Source organism: Genypterus blacodes, unplaced genomic scaffold (assembly GCF_046128005.1).
Source record: "Genypterus blacodes isolate CSIRO-AG114 ecotype Tasmania unplaced genomic scaffold, CSIRO-AGI_Gbla_v1 ptg000067l_1, whole genome shotgun sequence".
Classification (NCBI taxonomy): domain Eukaryota; kingdom Metazoa; phylum Chordata; class Actinopteri; order Ophidiiformes; family Ophidiidae; genus Genypterus; species Genypterus blacodes.
The window spans coordinates 8,753,203-8,773,512 of record NW_027466879.1 but is presented as its reverse complement, the minus strand read 5'-3'; the positions used below and the strand labels follow the sequence as shown (position 1 = coordinate 8,773,512).

At 40.7% G+C, this 20,310-nt stretch overlaps 1 protein-coding gene across 2 annotated transcripts in view; it reads left to right on the top strand.

Moving 5' to 3' along the window:
* The window catches only part of tspan4a (tetraspanin 4a), a 90,928-nt gene that overhangs the window by 1,692 nt on the left and 68,926 nt on the right, over positions 1–20,310 (top strand). Inside the window, exon 2 of one of the 2 annotated variants that reach the window (XM_076155281.1) lies at positions 16,414–16,493. In XM_076155281.1, the coding sequence (XP_076011396.1) occupies positions 16,431–16,493 (63 nt within the window). In that variant the 5' untranslated portion in view covers positions 16,414–16,430. Of the gene's footprint in view, positions 1–16,123; positions 16,494–20,310 lie in introns of those variants that run through there. The other variant, XM_076155279.1, reaches the window with a different exon arrangement.

Genomic DNA, 20,310 nt, shown 5'->3' with positions numbered 1-20,310 from the left:
TCCAAAGCGACTTACATTACATTACCACCCTACGCAGAGGGGGGAGCAATTGAGGGTTCGGTGCCTTGCTCAGTATATATATATATAGTATATATATATAAATAAACTCAGTTCATGTGTTGAGTGCTCTGTCATTCAGGCAGTGACAGATGTGAGGATGCTCCCATCTTTTCCTATGGCACTGTAGCTCCACAGAACTGATGATGTGAGGACCCTGAACAACTGGCCACAGGCCCCTGTTTACAGTGTAGCCTTCAAACATGAGACAGGACTACACACACACAATTCTGATGTTTTCGTAACCTCTCTTTGTGCTTAATAGGACACATGAAATCGTATTGGCTGTATCTTACCAGTGTTCCTGCACGTCCTCCGATGTTTACTCATCAACTCCTTCCCTGATGCAAGAACATGCACCAGCGGCAGCGTGCTACTCCAAAATTAATGTGGATACATTCCCCAAACAACAGCATTTGAGCAGCAGCCCAAAGGTAGAAAGGGTTGTGAAGGATTTACAACAACACAAGTTTGTCGGAGAATATTGGTACTTTTTACAGCCCACTGGCTCCTCAAGTGGAAGAAATACTACTTTTGGCTCTGGTAGCATATTCATTCACCTACCTGCTGCCTACATTAAACAAACCAAAGGAGCTCATTTCACCTACGGCTGATGGATACAGACAATAAATTATTTGCAGCAAGTAGAGTATACTGTATGTGTAAAATTCTGAACTATCTTTTTAATTCGTCCTGTGGATATGGCGTTTAAAGTTATTTCAATAGAAGCAGAGTAAATATGGGGGGAGACAAGGTTGTGAAGAATGCTTTCTTTAATCATTGCAGCATGTACTTTGTGCAGTCAGAGCTATACTGTAAATTGTGGGCTTCTCTAGGTGTGGCAACTCTCTGGATAATTGCCCCGAACATTGCTTCTGCTGAAGGTGGATAGACTATAACACAGTGCTGCACTGTACTGTAGCCTGCAGGTGTGAGTGTGTGTGTGTGTGTGTTTGTTGTGTCAGCTCAAAATGTACTCACCCCAGTGGGTACACAGTTCTATCTTCCTCTAGTTAATTTTTCAGTCAGTGCTCCTCTTTCTCCATGTTCCTGCTGTATCATTTTAGTTTACAGTTTTCCTATTTTCTCACCTCACTTTTATTGAATCCTTCCAAGAGCAAAAAATATTGCACGAGTGCATGTAGAGGTAAACCAGAGGCCAAGTTAAAGGGATCCTGGACATATACTCTGTGATTCTGACTTCACAGTCGTTTGTAGAAACATTGTATTTTTGTCTGTTCTTATCAGCCCTCAGGGTCTCTGTGTCTACTTTACTTGAGTCCAACCAAGGAAAAAAGAAGTTTGAGCCAGAGTAAGAATGAAACGTAACCTCAGGGAAATCAGGGATTTATGTGATCCTGGATGGATTCAAAATTTCTGATTTGCTACAGACTGGATTAACATCTCAAGACTGTGAAGAGCACAAACACATGGGTGCACCGTCTTTTAGATCCCCACCCATTTAACAAAAACAAAATAACCTGTAGTTATCTAATACACTTTCTATAAACAGACCTCTGCAGACAGTTCATCATAGCAGAGATGGGAAACCATAAAATGTGAGAAGGGCAGCGAAGGGAAGCAAAATATGGAGCACTATAGACTACTAGATAGATTAGATATGGTGTGGTAAGATTAGACTACAGTGATTCTGGCAGATAAACAGGGTCTTTGAAGCTGTAAACAGCAATTATGTCAGGGGGTTTTAGGTTTTGCTGGGAAAACAACATACCTATGTACTGAATTTTACATTTAGGTGGCTGAACATACAGGTTTATCTTCTATGTTGAGGAAAACTTACTGTACTGATGATATAAATTCATCATTGCATTGAAAACAGTTTATCATGTCCTAGTGTACAATATCTCACAATCCATCCAACTCTTTCCTGGATCATGTCCACCTATTTAAAAGAGAATACATAAAAAGGCATCTGTTACTTTTTTACATCCTGCTGACAGACAGATAAATGGTAATGAATGTATTTTATACAGTTTTGGATACGTCAAACCTCTAAAGCTGGCAGCCAAATACACATACAGATAAAATTGGTTTGTTTAAGGGTGACTTCATACAGACAAAGGCAGAGTGTGTCTGACAGCTACACAAGCACACAGCAACAGTAATTTGTGCTTACAGTAGCTACACTCACTTGATGTCACACACAAGTATTCTTTTTCATCTTGTTCTTTCAGGATGTGAGGTACCAGCCTGGCCGTTTACATTTTGAAGGGTATATTTTGTCCCCCTTGTTCTTCCTCACTGAGTGCTCAGTGGAGCCGCGAGTGCAGAATAAAACCAAAAGCCTGAACCACACTCTTTCACTGTTGCTGACTTCCAGTCTCACGCCCAGTTTAACGCAGGAAAAACACAAGGCGGCTCTCTTTCCCACTGCACATTCCTTGACGTTTCCTTTGCTCTTCACACCCGTTCTCTCCATTCATTCAATGTAATTTATAAACCGACTGACACAACCCAGGGTAAATTTGTGTAAAAACTCCTTTGTCTTATTTTTAGGCAGTAAAAACTCTTGCAAAGAGTCACATTCTCTGCGTAACTCTCTTCTTCTCAGCCCTCTTGGTAATGTTTACATAACCTATAATTTTGCACCACAGGGGGAACAGTTTAAACATTCAAACATCCCACAGAGCCAAAAATATTTCCTGCTTATTCTGTTTTGATGATTGAAGGTTATCATTGCTTTAGTCAGCACACAAAACGCTCTCACCACATGCTGCGTTGATATGATTTCATTCTCTCTCTCAGCACTTTGGTCATGAGTGACTGCTTCAAATGAATGCATATGAGAGTGAAGCATTTCATTCAGTATAGAATGCTCAGCCTTTGATCTGCTTAATGGATTTAGACTAACATGATGTTGGCTGTCCACAGACACGAATCTCATCATATACTTAAGAATAAAAATAAATTTTCATGGTTTTGAATTGTGAAGCATCAGCCTACAGCGTGAAGTACAATTTTAACTTCAACTCCATCTCATCTATAAGGGTTACATACTGAATATGGAAAACAAATTTGGATTCGGTTGCTTATCGTTTCAGGTTTGCAGGGATGCTGGAGCTTATCACAGCGGTCATTGGACGAGAGGCAGTGTAAACCCTGGATAGGTCGCCAGTCTATCACAGGGCAAACACACAGACAAACAACTCAGATACACTCCCATTCACACCTAAGGGCAATTTAGAGTTCCCGCAGAGCCCTGTAGATGCACACACCCCTGCATCCTTCTGGGCGGGAAGTCCTCTATCGTTGAGAGAGTTCAGGAGCCACGGAGCTGAAATATAGCTGACCTGTGGACCCCTTACTCAAGGGTGTGGAGCCAGATAAAGTCCAGAGAAGTGGTCAGTCCGGTCATGGGATGTAATATGTAATATATGTAATATATGTTATTAAACCTCTTATTAAAAAATCGACTCTTGACCCATTTGTCAGATCGATTGCAGTTGAATTGTGAACAACTAAGCTTCTCTGCAGAGACTTTGAATGGGATCATTCATACTCAGGCTTTGGCTTGGACGCTTTGACACTTCGTTCTGAAACCCCGTTCATTTTTTTGAACTGGAGATGCAGTCAATATGAAATCATAAAGAGTCAGTGAGAAGGTGCAGAGAGGAGAGACCATGGTGGGGAACAGAGAGGTAAGGGGACGCAGGTCATTGCATCCCAGTGTGGTGAGGCAGTATGGGATACTCAGAGCCAAGAGGGCTGACATGTTTGACAGTCGGCTAGGCGATTGCAGGCACTGCCAGGTCGGGATGCTGTCAGGGCCAGACGCCACATAACAGAGCAGTGGGCTGGACCCATGTGTGTGAGGAGGGTCCCCAGTAGAGAGAATGGTAATTAGTTAGGTGAATGTAAAAGTGGCCTAATATGTGTCATAGCAAAGGCTTTGAATGAAAATTAAAAACCTTCTCTGTAAGTAAATATAACTAAGAGTTTTTAGCTCAGTAATAACCAAGTCTTAATTCAATCAAACTAAAAATGTAACACCACAAGTAAGAGAGTAAGAGCTGAACGTGGCATCACAGCAGCCTATTATTCTAATTAAATCAGTGTTGGGTGACACCACCATGTGTGTTTGTGCGCTCTCTTCTGCCATGTAGGCTGTTTTTATTAAGAATACTGTCACGTTGACCTGATAATAAGCCCCTACTCATAGAATAGCCTGTTTCCATGGCAGTTTGGGATGATTAATGTAATTATATTCCAAATCCCCAAGCTCGCAGTGACTATTATCACACACCATTATCCCCTGTTAGCAGGACGTCACATTTCTATCCATCTATCTGTCTATCCTTTCTAGTCAAACACAAACACATGGATAAATGTATAAACTCGTGTTCATTTGTTTGTTGGATTCCTATCTTGGTCAGTGGTATATTTAACATTCAGGGGCAGCCTCTTCGTCGTCCACAGTGGCTTGTTCTCATTCACACGGTACTTCCTTAGTACCACAGCCTGAGGATTAGTTGCCATGGACACAAAACTGTTCGAAATCAACCGGAATGCCCGATACTCAATGTTAGCTCCATCTAGTGGCAGATAGATTATGGGAAAGTTCAAGGGCGTTATCGCCAGAGACTTGGGGCCTCTAAAGAACTGAAATGACTGTGGTGCATATTAATTATACACTCTTAATTCTCTCTAATTTGACGTATTCAGTCTCCCTGTTTAACGGAGTTCTTGCTCTCTCTCCTCCATTTACTGTTGCCCTCATTCATAAAGTTTGCTTTTATTCTGCTTTGGTCCGTGATAACATTTTGACTTCTATCTGAAATTGTGTAGCAAATGACTAAACAGAGTGAATGTATCTGGCACTTGAGTATAAAAAAAGTGCCAATTGTACGGGCAGTTTTTTACCGTGATATTTACACGTAAGCACTGTAATTTTGTTACGATCGAGACCGAGAGAGAAAAACTGAGCCAGATCGAGTGCAAGGAGGAGGAATGAAGGTGCAGTGGCACAGAAAATAACAGAAAGACAGACTTTAATGAGAAAACACAAACCAGGTACCTAACACAAGGAAAATAGAGATACAGGGGGGAAAAAACAAGGGGAGAAGGTAAAAGCAAAATAAACAGAAAATACTGCAAAAAAAAAAACAACCCAGGAAGAAACCCAGACACAGGATTGTAACAAATTTGTGCTGGAAGGAAAGGATTTGTGTTAGGGAAACACATTGCAAACGTCAACATCTTATCAAGTTGATTTGTCGGCTCTCAAATTTCAAACCATTTCCAATTGAAATCACCCTCAGGATCTGGAAAGCAGACAGGAGGAGGCAGATTGTTGCCATAGACTCAAGAGAAATGACCTGATTATAGAAAAACTTTCCTTATTTGATTGCCATGTGTTCCACTGAAGTCCTCCAGGCTTGGTGTTTGCATACTTGCCGTTAGTGTCAAATAAAGTGCAGCAGTTGGGCATTACAGTTTAATTCTATGAAAAGTAAAATTGCAAAAATGACATTAGTATCAACAACCAAATTTTCTTATAGGAGCCCACGTGTAATAGAATAGAAAACAATACAAATGGGAGAAGTAAGACTACATTAGCAATAAATTAAATTATTCATATTGAGGGACTGATGAATGGTAGTAAATGAGTACAGTAACAATAAAATGAACAACAAAGCAATATAGCTTGTGTGTGTGTGTGTGTGTGTGTGTGTGTGTGTGTGTGTGTCTGCCTTTGTGAATGAGTTATTTATGAGTTGAGTTTATTGTTGTGATGGCTTTTGGAACTGCCCCCCGACGAGGGATTTGCTTGAGAAAGTTGCTTAACAAAAACATCAAAATTAAAGACATAAACAAAGATAAAATACCTACACAAATAGCCTCGGCCCATTTTTCAAGAAAACTGAATTGTTCCCACCTTAGCCTTTAATTGTTTCCATATGATAACAATGCAGAGATCATTGTGAATGGCTTTTGTTAGGGTTAGTGCTTCAAAAGAATGACTCGTGCAAACAAAATGCTGCACATCCTGTTGTTTAGTGCTGTAAGTGAAAACAAAGCCAGTGACACCACACATATCTGAAACAGATAACAACCAGTCATTGGTGCACTTTGTTGTGTTGTTGCTGTTGTATTCAGAGTTCACACAGAGCCTATACTAGGAAGGAAGCGCAACTGATCTTAGCCTTGTTCGCATAGACTGGATCGACAATCGAAACCAGCAACTAGAAATAATCGGTATCACCATGCTCAGCAAGATTTGTTAATGCACAGACGCATGCACGCTCGTAAAAGGGGTCGTGTCTGCAATGACGAGCCTATAGGAACACAGATACATAACTCATGTCAGAGGAGCTTGTGTGTATGTATTATTGGATTTTTTTATGGTTGTAGACATCCTAGCCACAGAGCCATTCATGCCAAATCCACTTTAAATAAAACTGATTTGATTTGATTCGCAAATGAAGTTGTCTTCAGTGTCATTACTGTATCTTGTTGATCAAGTATCACCTATGAAATTATACCTTTGATTAGTGGCTCCAAAGCTTTTCTGCAGGGCCCCCCTTCTGTAGATAAGAATATTTCCTACAGTGAATTAGTCCATGTTTATGGTTTAATAAAATTTTTGCCTTACTCTACCGAATGCATGGAGATATAGTGACTGTAGTGTAGTCAAACATAGTGCGTAAACGTGTGTTAGTGTTAGTGTGTTCGCCGTCTGTTGGTCTGGCCATCTGCCCAGAGTGAACCCTCCTGATAGTCTCCAGTCCCTCTGTGACCCAGAACTGAATAGGCGGTAAATAAGACATCTTGTGATAGTGATTTTGTGCCATGTTCTTATTTTTTGTGCCATGTTCTTATTTTCATATACAAATTGATCCATTTTTACTTTTCCTTGCTGCAGAATTGCATACTACAGACCACCCCACATCCAAAAAGCTCTTCCCTGTTATGACTGGCCAGCTGCTTGCATTCTGGTCACACACTCGCTCACCTCATACTTGGTGGTTGTCCGGTAAATTCACATATGTTAATGTTAACATATTACAGGAAATCAATTATGCTTATGCTTCAATGATTGCTGGTAAGATTAAGGGAGTTAATTTGTATGTATGTGCATGTGTCTTCTTACCCTTTTTTTGTATGCGTTAGTCTCATTTGTTTGTGTACCCACTGTGAATGTACATACAGTAATAGGTATGTCTCTCCATGTATGTGCACACATTTAGCCTTCTCCTTTCCTTATCCAACTCCAACACATTGCATGAAAACCACACATCATCACTTGCTAGCTGTACCTGTAGAGTTGCAGCAGTCCTGTTGAACTATAGTCAATTGCAATCTTGACAATCTTGATACATTGCCGCTGAAGGAAACTGCATCCTGACCCACCGATGTGAATGTGTTGGTTGCTCAAATATCATTCTGCTAGAGAGAATCATTGTTTCAAACAAAAATACAGAGTGGAGTGCCAGATTTGCTCCTGTCTGCACACTTAAATACGTACAGGTCTGGCTGCCCTTGGGAGGCACTGCTGCAAGCTTCTTTGTATGTGAGATTCAACATGACGACTGGCTTTGGAGAATAGATTGAACCAAGATCCTTGAGGAAAGATGGAGCTCAGATCAATACACACATGAAAGAGTGGGTTCTATTTCTATTTATTGATGTGGCTCCATCGCATTTGTTTGCGTTTTTTTTTTTTTACTGTTGGTTGTGTTTGCCCTGCTTTCTGTCTCCTGGATCAAGCAAGTCTGCCCACACACACCCACCTGTTGTAAGTGTGTAACTGTTGTGTGTGTGTGCTTGCATCAAATCAATTCAATTCAATTCAATTTTATTCATATATCCCAAGGCACTTTACACAGGAGCTCTAGGTGGGTGACTTTCTGCCTTGACCGGTTGGATTGCGAGAGGAAGAGAGAGGAGAGAGAGATAAAGAAAAAAGAGAGGAGAGAGAGCCACGCAGAGAGGCACAGCAACAACAACAATGATAGTAAATGATAATAATAATAATAATGTATGAGTTTCGAGTAGGACATGGTCTTCATCGCTACAGCACATGCTTCCACAAGGACCTGTGAGACAAAAGAGCCCAGAAAACTCCAGGGAAAAATGTAGGTGAAATGCATCAATGGAACATTGGATACGCACGGATAGAGAGAGGCGGAGGAGAGAGGAGCTCAGTGAATGTGCTGTCTGAGGGAGGACATGTGTCTCTGTCTTATCTGTGTTGATCTCTATCTGGCTCATCTAAATGTCATCCCTGTTGGTTATTATGTACTCAGTGAATTCAATTGATTACACATTGATGACTTGAGCATCTGCAAATCATCACCTTGCTTAATTTCTTGCACATTTTTATGCGTTGTACACATTCAGTAACATGTCAGATCTTCACACAACTAAATTCACTGCATTCTATTACTTCAAACTGCTTGTTCATATTTCAAATGTATGCACACTCATATTACAATTTGCAGGATTTACATTCACTGTGAATATAAAGTGTCCATGAAAGCTTCATTAATAGACTTAATATGATTGCAGTGTTAAATTTACACGTAATGTCAGATTCTCTGTATAATAATCCTTGGCAATGGATATCTTAGTACAATTTACATCAAATCGTAACAACACACACACACACACACACACACACACACAACTTGGTGTGATTGTGAACATTGTAAGGAGTGCATTGAGTAATAAGGTAAACTAACACATTTGCATGATTTGCAGTTTTCTACCAGCATTCTTCTCTGACATTATTTACAGCCTGGTTGGTTTTGCTCTTTGCTGTCATAGTTTTATATCTTTCTTTATATACTGTATATCTAACTCTCATATACTTTTTTGCTCCTCTGATGTGAAAGATGTCACCTTGACAGACACTTTTATGGGCGCACGCACGGCAGCACATTAAGAAAGCTGTGTTAACAAAGTCTTGATTGGCAAAGGTCTGTTAACCCTCCTTCACAGAACAGCCACCTGATCTTTTGATCCCGTTTGTTCCTTACGTGAGGTTTTTGTGGCATTGGACTTTGAGTTTCTCGGGTCATGTTTGTAAGTTTCTTACCAGCTGTATCACCTGTTTTTGAATTTCTGTTCTATTTTGTACCCTATTTTGTGTTAAATGTTTATTTTATATATATTATTTAGCCAGTCTTCCACTCACATTTGGATTTTGGGATTTTAACAGAATGCTTTATTACTTCAGCATAACACAGATGGATTCAACATGGAGTCATCAGCTGGGTAATATCACTAGAAGAGGATTTAGTGAAAACAATATTGACAATATTGTGGTTTGATTTCAGGAGTGTGTTTGTTGTTTATAAACTGAAGCTAACTGAGGTTAATGCAGTGTGTAACAAAACACAGAGTGGGACTTTTTTCGAGTACATATGCAAAATGTAATTCCACTTCCTCCCCTCCACACGCACACACGTTCAGTATGTGTCTGTTCTTGGGCCGCATTTGACTTCCATGCATGATAATAACCTTCCTGCTGGGAGGGATTAGCAGCGATATGCAAATGAATGTGACACATAATGCGTACATCATGTTTGCGGGTTGTCAGGCTGTTCAAATGTGGCAAGCCCAGATGTGAATTTGTCTTAAAGCTCCTGACAACTCATATGGAAGGAATGGTTGATACATCGATGGTGGTACACTTCCATTTATAGCTGCAGATTAGCATATAGCACAAGGTTTGAAACGAATCCCGTCAAACATGCTGCAATTCTGTAATTAAATAAGGCTCACAGTAAAGGCTCAGTCTTTCATGGTCTTTTGATCTACACACTTGCAAGTATGGGTGCTGTACGGCAAACAGAGTGTCAGTCTGGATGGCTGCAAAGTGTAACTCTCTCAATTTCTACTTTACTGTGACAGGAGATGGGTAATAAAACAGATAACTAGATGGTACCTTCTCATAACACCAGGATGTCGACCGAGTCTACCTAAATCTTGTCTGTCACAGTCATCCTGGCTAAACTTCTCTTGAATCAGAGTCAGAGATCAGGAATTGGCTCTTTTGTGATGACCTAAGTAAAGTTAATGTGATGAGCATCCATTGGTTGGTTACTTCTGGTTCTTCACTGTTCTTACTGAGTGAGATCTAGCTGTTTTAGGAACAGTCTCTTTAAGCCATTCCTGTCCACCTATACATGTCCCCCAAAATACAGCTGTAAGTGCAAGAACTTCTTTCAAACTGTCAAATGCTGGTAATGATCATTTTGTTCTGCAATATTGTAATTGTGACTAAGTAATTTTTCACGAGGTGTTCATATTAGTTCATCACCCTTCCTTTATGCTATGACAGCAAAGAGAGAAGAGTCTTTGTTCTACATACTACACTCAATGTTTGTTGTACTATGGTAAAATGACTGATCTCTTTAAATATACATGGGTTTTTTAAAGTACATTATTATGTAGTGTCATTAAACATGAATCTATGTGTCATTATCAGTGCCATCTCATTTTAGAACATGGGGAGACTCATACCTTTACAGCTTTAATTAGTTTTTCCATCTAGCCAGCACAGAAAGCAGCCCGTGCTCTATAAATTGCATGAATAATTAAAGTTCCATATACTGAGTTCATCTTTTTTTCCTGAATGGTAAATGATATATCATCATCATCCTTTCATACCTGTGTCTGGTTGCACAATAGCAATAAACCCCAAAGACAAATCATTTAGAAAAGTACAAAATACATTTCTGTCCATCAAATGAGTTAAGGTGCACAAGTAACAATGGGTCATTAGCTTTTAACATAATAAACGTCTTTTGTGGCTTTCACTTGCAGCATTAACAAACAGATATGATTAATATAGTAATAAAATGTGCACCCAGTTTAGCCAAACACAACCAACTAGTTATCTGTCTTAAAGGAAAAAGGACAAATACTTCAGCTTATTTCTGTTAATTGTTTTCATACACAGTGAAAGATTCAGTTAATATGTGTGAATATCCGTAGTGACATTCTTATCCTGTCACACACAATCCAAAATATATGCATGCTACCTACAGTATACAGTGCATGTGGACTAAGCATACAGAATGTATCAATATCTGTGTGTGGCTGTAACGATTGGGTTAAATGGCAATCGTTCAAATGTGCCTGATAAAGAATAATTTGGCTGATGTGTTAGGTTCAGTTAATTGTGCTTTTTCCTAATAACACAGCCTCTGTTGGATTACTTTCTGAATTAAATCTGCTTATTGAACAGTAGTAATTAATGCACAATCATAATCATGATCAAAGGTGTTGAGTTTGTGATTTGCTTGTGTGATCAAGGTTTGATCCATTTATTCATCAGTGCCAAGGTTTGTGTTTCCTATTACTAAATCATCAGTCGTGAGATAATGGTGATCTGAGTGTTAGTGTCATTAATTAATTATTAATATGTGAATAATGTCAGTTTTTGTAAACATTATAAGAGTTCATTATGAAATGTGGTCTTGTTTGTGTTGTCAGTGCCTTCAACTTGTATCCACTTATTCAATTTGTATACTTTGCTGCTGCATGTTTTTCCATGTAGTGCTCAGATAGTTTAATTTCCTCAGTGTGAGTTTATACCCCCATGCCGCCATTGTATTACAATTACATTTACAATGCAGCACACTACAATATCTGTAAAACAGAGCCTGAGCCACACAAAATGTGATATTCTTACCATCACACAATCAGGAAACAGAAGGAACTGTGGGGGAAACTTACAACAATGTTAACCTAATGACACCATGGAAAATGAGGGGACTGGACTTTTTTTATGAAGTGCTGCACTTGTTACCTGAATGTAAAAGTTATGAAGCATAAAAGGCTCCCATTACATTTTTTTGCTTACGGGCATATTCTGTAGTGTAAACATGGAGTCGCCCCCACACCTGTATCCCACAGAGAGCCATCACAGTGCGAGCGAAAAAGGGAGTGCACACTCACTTACACACACAGCATTGTCTGTGCATGTTCTCCAAAACACAAAGTGCCATTCTTGATTTCATCTCAATTACTTCCTGATGTTTAAACACCCATGGTGAGCTTTGTCAGCTTCAGGAGACAGAAATGGGGCGTAGCATTTAGGTATGCGATATCCTGCTGGGGTTAATATGTGCTCAGGTCCCACCAATTAAAATTAACCCAGAGGAGAGAGACAGCAAGACATACAGACAAACACAGGGGGGTTGAGAGATGAAGATGAAGAGGGAAAGACAATCTCTCTCTCTGTGATTATGTAAATAAAACCATGCTTATTGTTTTCTCTGTGTAATGTTTTTATCAACCTATGAATACTAATTCAGCCATCTGTGTGATTGGCTATTGTAAAACTCATTTACTTGAGTCGGAAACTCAATGCACTCACAGCTCTCCAGGCTGTGGATCCCCTGTGTCTGGTTGGGAATAAACTGCTGGTTTCCAAACAAACCGCCACATGACGCTAGAAATTTCAATTTCAAACTCAGGTTTTACTAATATTTTCCAACAGTGTTGCTTGGAAGGGGGCAGTATTTGTGTTGAATACAGCGCACAAAACAGCTGTGAGTCACTGTGGTTTTTATCTGTCCATCAAAACTTTATCTCATATTGAGGAAAAACTATTTTCTTGTGATTATGAAAATCTCATTATCTGATATCATTATCTTGAGAAATCACTTTCCTCTCTCAAAATTGTGACTGACCTTGAGATAATGGGCTTAGAATGATTAGTAACCATGGTTTTTGTACATTGACTGCTAAGATTAGCTTAACAGATCATGGACACTTTATTCACTCATGTGCTGTAATATTCATTTGGACTCCCTTGATAATGTCCAAAGAGACAAAATTTCAACTTGTACATTTGCACACTTGCACTGCAGAATTTCCTTAGCCTATTAAGCCTTTTTGTTTTTGTTTTGCTGTTGCATAAATTGAATTACAAGATGTCAATCAGATGAAAATAGATGATAACAACATTATCATCAGTTCATTAGATCACATTAGATCAGTTCAGAGTGCAAATATGTACATTTAAACTTGGAACAAGGTATCAATTCTCCGCCCTTGATGCCACGGGTGAATGAATAAGAAAAGTTCTGAATGTAACAGATTTGAATGAGTTATGGGACTTCATTGTTCAGCAGGAAAACCAAATTATTTCATCACTGTGCCATTCAAACTAAGGCTATTAACATCATAAATAGATTAAGACTAATGTTGTAGAAGATAAAATACCAGCCTTTAGAATGCTTTCCTCATTTCATGTCCTTGTATTGCAGCTCTGAGCATTGTGCACCTATCCTTGTAGCCTATTTTGTCACTTAGTTGAGATATTCATGAGAGACTCATATACAGGGCTTTAAACAAAGGAAAGTGAGCCAGCCTGCTTCTCCTTAATGGCTGCATGGAGACCAACAGAGTCCACTTGGATTATTTGGGCATCTGACTGAGTGCTGTCCATTTATGTCTTTGTTCTGTGTTGCTGTAATTATGAAACTACCTTAATATGAGTGTCTATCTATTAATACTCAGGCTAGTCAGGGATTAACTTTGTCTTGTTTCTACAAAGCTGCTGTTACATTTAGCTGTTTTGTTAGTATTTGTGTCTGCATATTTGTGTGTGTGTGTGTGTGTGTGTGTGTGTGTGTGTGTGTGGGAGGGGGGCTATGCTTGTGATCTTACTCTGTGGTAGAGCTGTTTTTGTGCTGGTGGCTGGGGGATAATATGAATGATATGATAATGATAATGATATGATATGATAATACGATAATACGAACAATTATATTGCAATATTTTGCTTTGCTCTGTGTTGCCATGGTATCTGTTAAGGGGAACAAGCAGACCTATAATGAATTTCCTGCAGCTTCTTCCGTACTAGTCCATATCTTTTCTGAAGCTGATTTCAGGTTATAGCTAATTACTGCTTAAATTGCTATGGTAATGATAATGACTGCTTTAATTTTGCCTGTGGAGCCCAATTCATTAATATGGATCATTCATTAATATAGGACTGAGTGATAGGATGGTGAATAGACCAAGTGTGAGTTGTTAGAGCTCTTTCTATACCAACCAATTGATGTCAAAAAATTGTTGATTGATTGTCTGTCAGTCGATCAACTTAGTATAGTGTCAAAGCTTAATTTGGTGTAAGTATTTAGCACACTATACTTGTCCAAAACTCATTATTCTTCTATAAATTGAGTCCTGAAGAATTTTACCAAAGAGAGCTGGCAATAACCTTATGCAACCATTCGAGCCAGTAGAGTTGTAGAAGCTTCTCAAGGTTTTGGAAAGTGTGCAGTTGATGTATGTAAATGTCTGCATTGCCTTATGTGAGGAAGAACCTCTGCATGGAGAGAGAGAGGCAGAGAGAGAGAGAGAGAGAGAGAGAGAGAGAGAGAGAGAGAGAGACAGAGAGAGAGAGAGACAGAGAGACAGAGAGAGAGAGATGTTTTCCACAAACTAGGTGTGTGTGTGCACATATTATTGTGTGTTCCTTATCTGATAGATGGTCAGGTATGATTGGTGTGTGGTCTGCACGCGGCAGGATGGAACTGAGCGATACTGATTGGCTGTGATCCGTAGTAGGGTGTGGTTTGAATATGAATCACTGCTCCAGCCTTTCACGCTGTCAGGTTGTGGAGACAGTTACCATGGAGGGATGGGTTGTTTGAGACTGTGCTTGTGGAGGATTGAGCATCGGCGCCTGTGAGCGAGGAAAGCAAAGGGGAGGGGGTAGAGAGAGAGAGAGAGAGAGAGAGAGAGAATACTGGAGCTTGTGAGAGAAAGAGGGAGGGAGCTTTAGGCAGTGAGGCTGGACCACCGCTCAAGCACTGCAGTCTCTCCTCAGCTTCTCTGATGAAACTGTCTCTCTGTTTCTCTCCCCCTCTCTCTCTCCCTCTCTCTCTCTCTCTTTCTCTCTCTCTCACTCTGTGCCCCCGTCTCTTTCCTTCTCTTTCTGTTACTGCTTGACCATGATCGTGGTGGACACCATGGGCTCCTTGCTCACATAGAGAAGAGGAGAGAAGCTGTAACGCAGGAGGGAGAGAGAAGAGGAGAAGAGGAGAAAAGGGACGCCCACCGTGCACTTTGCCTCTTTGATGAGACTGGAAATTAATTAAACACCGTCGGTACAGAGGAGGGAGGACAGTGCGGGGCAGAGAGTGAGGTGCAGGGGGAACAGCTGTGGACAGTGGATTGGTACATGTGCGGAGAATAAGATAGAGGCAGAGGAACCCCTGAAGACTTTTCAGGATCCAAAGGAATAAGTTAGCACTGAAGCAAAAGAGGCAAACAGGAAATTAGGCAAGGCAGGAATTCAACAGAGATATCAGTTTAAGAAGCCAAAGAAGGCTTTGTTCACATGCATTATTCATCAATTCATGCCTCAATTGCTTTTCATTCTGCGTTCACACTGTCATAACATCACTGCTCCCTCTCATCTCCTTGTCTGCTTCACTTTGCTTTATGTGCATGTGAGCAAAAGCACACTGACATTACGCCACATGAGCACTGCTGCAAACACGGAGATGACTTGGAGCTGAGTGTTGCATTGCATTCTCAGCGGGTGTATTACGGATGTATTAGTCTATTTATGTATCAAATAAGTTATTTGGCTGAGATTGGGTTTCAGACCCCTCTGGTTAAGAGTGCATGCTGAGCTTTTTCATGAGACCAGGTAGGATCATTTTCATTTTGTCCACTCCTAAAGGTTGAATCAAAGCCCTCCAACTGTTTGCCTTGAATCGTGACAAAATGAGATTGTGGATCAGTTTATCTATCAGAGCATGACACCTGTGTTTGAGGAATTAGATAAGGGAAAACAGGGTGCAGATGTGCATGTATGTGTTGGGATTATGTCCTAAATACACAGAATTATACAGGTGGGATTACGCAACCTCTCTCGCTGACTATACTGGCACTAAAGGATTAAAGCGAGGACGACAGATTAACACAGATCACACTTGGTCCAGGATTTCATCGGTTGATGCTTCAAAGCGCTTCAGGTTTGATAGGGTTCACAATAGTTTTTGAAGTAACCTGGAAATAGGTTGAAACACTTTGCTCCTGGTCCCTCATTCTGGATTCTGTGCCTCTGTGCAGAACTGAAGTACAGAGTGTGACTATTAAAGACTCATTCAGCTTCCATAATGAGACGCTCAAGTACAGATGAGACTCCATACCGGCGCAGTCCATCTCTGGACAGCAAAGCTGACACACCACCGTTCACCTCTGGGTTTCACCGCTTCAGTGGGGAGTTTGAGTATAAGCGGCCTCCTTTCGCCTTTGGCTTCCACACAACAAAGGGGCCACAGACGTCCAAGGGGCGCTACACCCAAGGGAAGAAATATGTGGTCTTTTACCTGGATCTCTCCTTCATATTCCTCCTAGAACTGCGCCGCTGCAGGATGGCTGAGGGTTGCATGATGGCCCTGCGTTATGGAATGGTCTTCTTCAACCTCCTTTTCTGGGTAAGTCCATCTCATGTACTACATTTTTTCATTGCTGTGTGTTTGTGTGTTTGATGTCTGCGTGTGTGTTTTAGAGGCATCTAGGTTGAACCTTTGCAGAGTTAAAAAAAGAGATTTTTAGTTCCTCTCAAGCCTTTTTTTAAGCCTTATTTAGAGCCACCCTGTTATGCATGACTGCAGCGAGCAAGACGTGTGAGAAACTGAAGCAGTGAATGAGAGTGTGACAGATTGTACATTTAGATTGTGTGTATAAAGCCCACTGAGAGAGAGAGTCAAGTGTATTCTGTTGACCATACATTACTTGGAATGTGGGTGTTGATCACCTCTGTAATTCCCTACCTACCTCTGCTTCACACTCCCTCCTGCCAATAGACTTTCTCAATACTCCAAAACATCTGCTGTCAAACGAAACGAAAAATGAAACACTCTTTTATTGATCCCGAGGGAAATTCTTTTCCTGGCTGATCTGGCTGATCATATCTGCATACCTTTGAAGTTCAGTATCAGCTTGTTTCAGTGTGAAGGTGCGAAGGTGTAAAGCCCCGTTTAGGACAAAATCCATGTTTCAGTCAGACACGCACTAGTGAAACCACACACTGTATAAATGCACCTTTCACACACACACATGAGAACCTCCTGCATATACACTAGTGAAATTTCACACACATACTGGTAACAGTGCACACACACACACACACACACACACACACACACACACACACACACACACACACACACACACACACACACACACACATTTTGTCAGGGAAGAGGCGGGGCTTGGAACACACCGGCTGCTGAAGCGCCATGCAGCGGAAATTGTGTGCAAGGCTTTTAACGTCAGAGGAGCGTTCCTCCACGCCGGTCAACAAGGGATTCAGCTTCTCTGTTCCTTCCTTATCATATTCAAGCTTTTATCATAAAAACCTCATACATTTATAAAAGTGTCTCCGCCTTATTGGACAAAGGCAGGAGTCATTTGTCAAGCTGCTACTATTTTAAAAAGCATAACAGATGTGATTTCATTTGTAAAGCACAGAGACAAGTACATAGTGATACGTGTGCACTTTCATTTGTGCGTGTGCATGCTTCTACCAGGATGTCTAAACAATTTCATGTAAATGCGGGAGGTTTCTCGTTTGTGTGTGTGAGAGGTGCGTTTATAGGTGCGTGTGTGGTTTCACTCGTGCGTGTGTGACTGCATGGATTTTGTCCTTAACAGAGATTCATCCGAAGGATTTCTTTTGTCCACACTGTAAGCCTGTCATGCTACCCTTTTGTACCTCAGATTGAACGACCTCAGTCTCTACTTGATGTTTGTTTTTCCCTTTCGTGTTCCATTGCAAATTGTAATCACGTTTTGAAGTGCTGCCGGTCTCTTATACATTGATCTGTCGTCTGGTCTTAGTGATAATGAGATGCGATGGGGTATTGAATATAGAGATAGTAATATGTTGTGAATATAGCTTTCAAGGTGCAGTTTCCCCAGGGAATGGCTGACCTCTTCACTTCTATATCTTCAGTCAGGGGTCAAAGTATGTGTTAAGAGCGCAGAGTGCATGTGGGTGCTCGTAATGATGCTGAGGATAAATAATGACCTCTTCACCACAAAGAGCTGTAGCATTTGCCTCCTGAAAAATCAATGAGGTTATCATATTGCAGGTAAGAGGGTGGAGCTCCTCAGAGCCAACATGTCTAGAATAATGGTTGTGGCACATGTCAGACCTCAGTATCATTTAAGCAGCAATTTTCAGCTCCTGTGATTCAATCATCCAAGCTAAGATGGGGGAGCTACATTGTATTGAAAATGCGTTTCTCAAAGCAATGACTATATCCTTGAGTGGACAAGAGAAATGACTTAACACATTTCGGCTCTCCAACATTAAGAATGAAATATCTTAGCATTGCTGGAAACAGCCAATGGGATCTTGTGTCCAGTGGGAAATAAAGAGAACAGGTGCCTGAATCAACAACTCAGCTGCCAGGTCATTAGGCACACCTCTTCAATCTAATATAATCCAATAAAAAGCCCTGCAATAAAGCTTGAAGAATATAAGGTTCATATTATATCGACACCAGCCCAACTTATAACTTGTATTAAACTGCAATCTCTATCTAGATAAGAGGAACGCACAGAAGATGTTATGATCTGCTAGACCACATGTGGATATTTGTAATCGAATCACAATCCTCACAGCAGAAACACATTTTTGAGATAAAAATCCAGCCGCAAGTTGAAAACAGCTACCGGCCTCTTACTGCTTTCTCTCATCAACAGTTTTGTTTTGTTTTGTTGAAGTGGGAGTTGCGACTTGCTGTAAATGGTTCCCCGCACCTGGAATGCTGATAATAACAACGGAGTTTATGGAGCAAGCAGGGAACTACAGACTTCAGAAGCCTGACAGCCTGCTTTAAGTCACATTGCAGGCAGCAATCAGAGAAAGCTGAAGGCTTGTACTTCCTGGGATTTAAGTTAAACCCATGTGTCGTCCACATATCTGAACCAGTGGCTCTGTGTTGTGCCTCTGAAAGAATTTACGGCTCTGCTTTCCACTTCTTCCATGTAGAGGTTGGCTACTATGGGAGAGACTGGTGAGCCCATGTCACATCTATCTTTCTGTCTGTCAAAGTCCCCGTTTTACTGAAAGTAGAAGTTGTTCAGGAACAGACCAATTTGCAAATTTGTTGAGGTTGGTTCTGTTAATGAGGGTGTTGTCCTGTTGTAAATGGAGTTTTGTATGGGGTGTAGGGTGTTGCCAACCAGAGGGACTGGGATGGTGGAAATTTGTTCGGCAATATTGTTTGTGACTGAGTGGATGCTGCTGACGATGGGCGTGAGGGGGACTCCTTCTTTGTGGATCTTTGAAAGGCCGTACATGCATGAATGGCTTCTCTGGTGATAGCACTGGGTGCAGTTGATGGCATTCACCTTCTGTAGCTGTTGTAGACACTCTATGCTTTCTTTTTGTATACACTGGTGGCATATTGTCTTAGAGTTTCATATGTATTGTTGTAATGTGGCAATTTTTGCCTGGCAGTCTGCTATGTTCAGGATCACTGTGCATCTACCTTTGTCAGCTGGGAGGATGGTGAATGTTCTGGTCCTTGCTCGGTAACGTCACAGCCTTCCTGTCCTGAATGGTGAGGTAAGAAGCAGTTGCCTTCATGCTGGAAAAGGCTGCTGATACCTTCAATCTGAGTTGTTCCACCTCTGTTTCTCTTTAGTTGTTTTTCCTTTTGGCTGATTTTGTAGATGTGACGAGCTGAAATATTGGTAAATGCTCATTTTAATCATTTGGCTAGGACATCTTGCTCTGCTTGGGTGTCTGACTAATTCCTTACCCATCTGTTGTCTTGGTTGTCCAGCGGTTCTGGAAAGGAGACTCGATCATCTTTACAGTAACGGAAATGTAGGTCAAGTTACTTGGTTTTAGTCGTTTAATGATTTATCTTTACTGTACGTAAGGTTTTAAGCAAGTTCATTGTCATCGTCATTGACTCCTTTGTTGGCATTGCAGGCCTGGTGTGTTGGTACAGTGCTTGGACACAGTGTGTTATAGAGTAATTAGCCAAATTCTGTACAATGCATAGGATTTCTCTGTACAACGCAAGGAAACCTGGCAGTCCTGTTCAGTATGTTTGTGCCATTTTTAGGACATTAAAGGGTTATTTGTCCTTTCTAATGATAATCAAGGCCTTAAATGTGTAGTATTTAAGGATCTGTGGACACCCAGTAAAGTGAGATACAGAACCTTTCAATTTAACCTTGGCAATGCTTTTTTATAAATGGATGGATGGAACAATCTTTCAAAGTAAT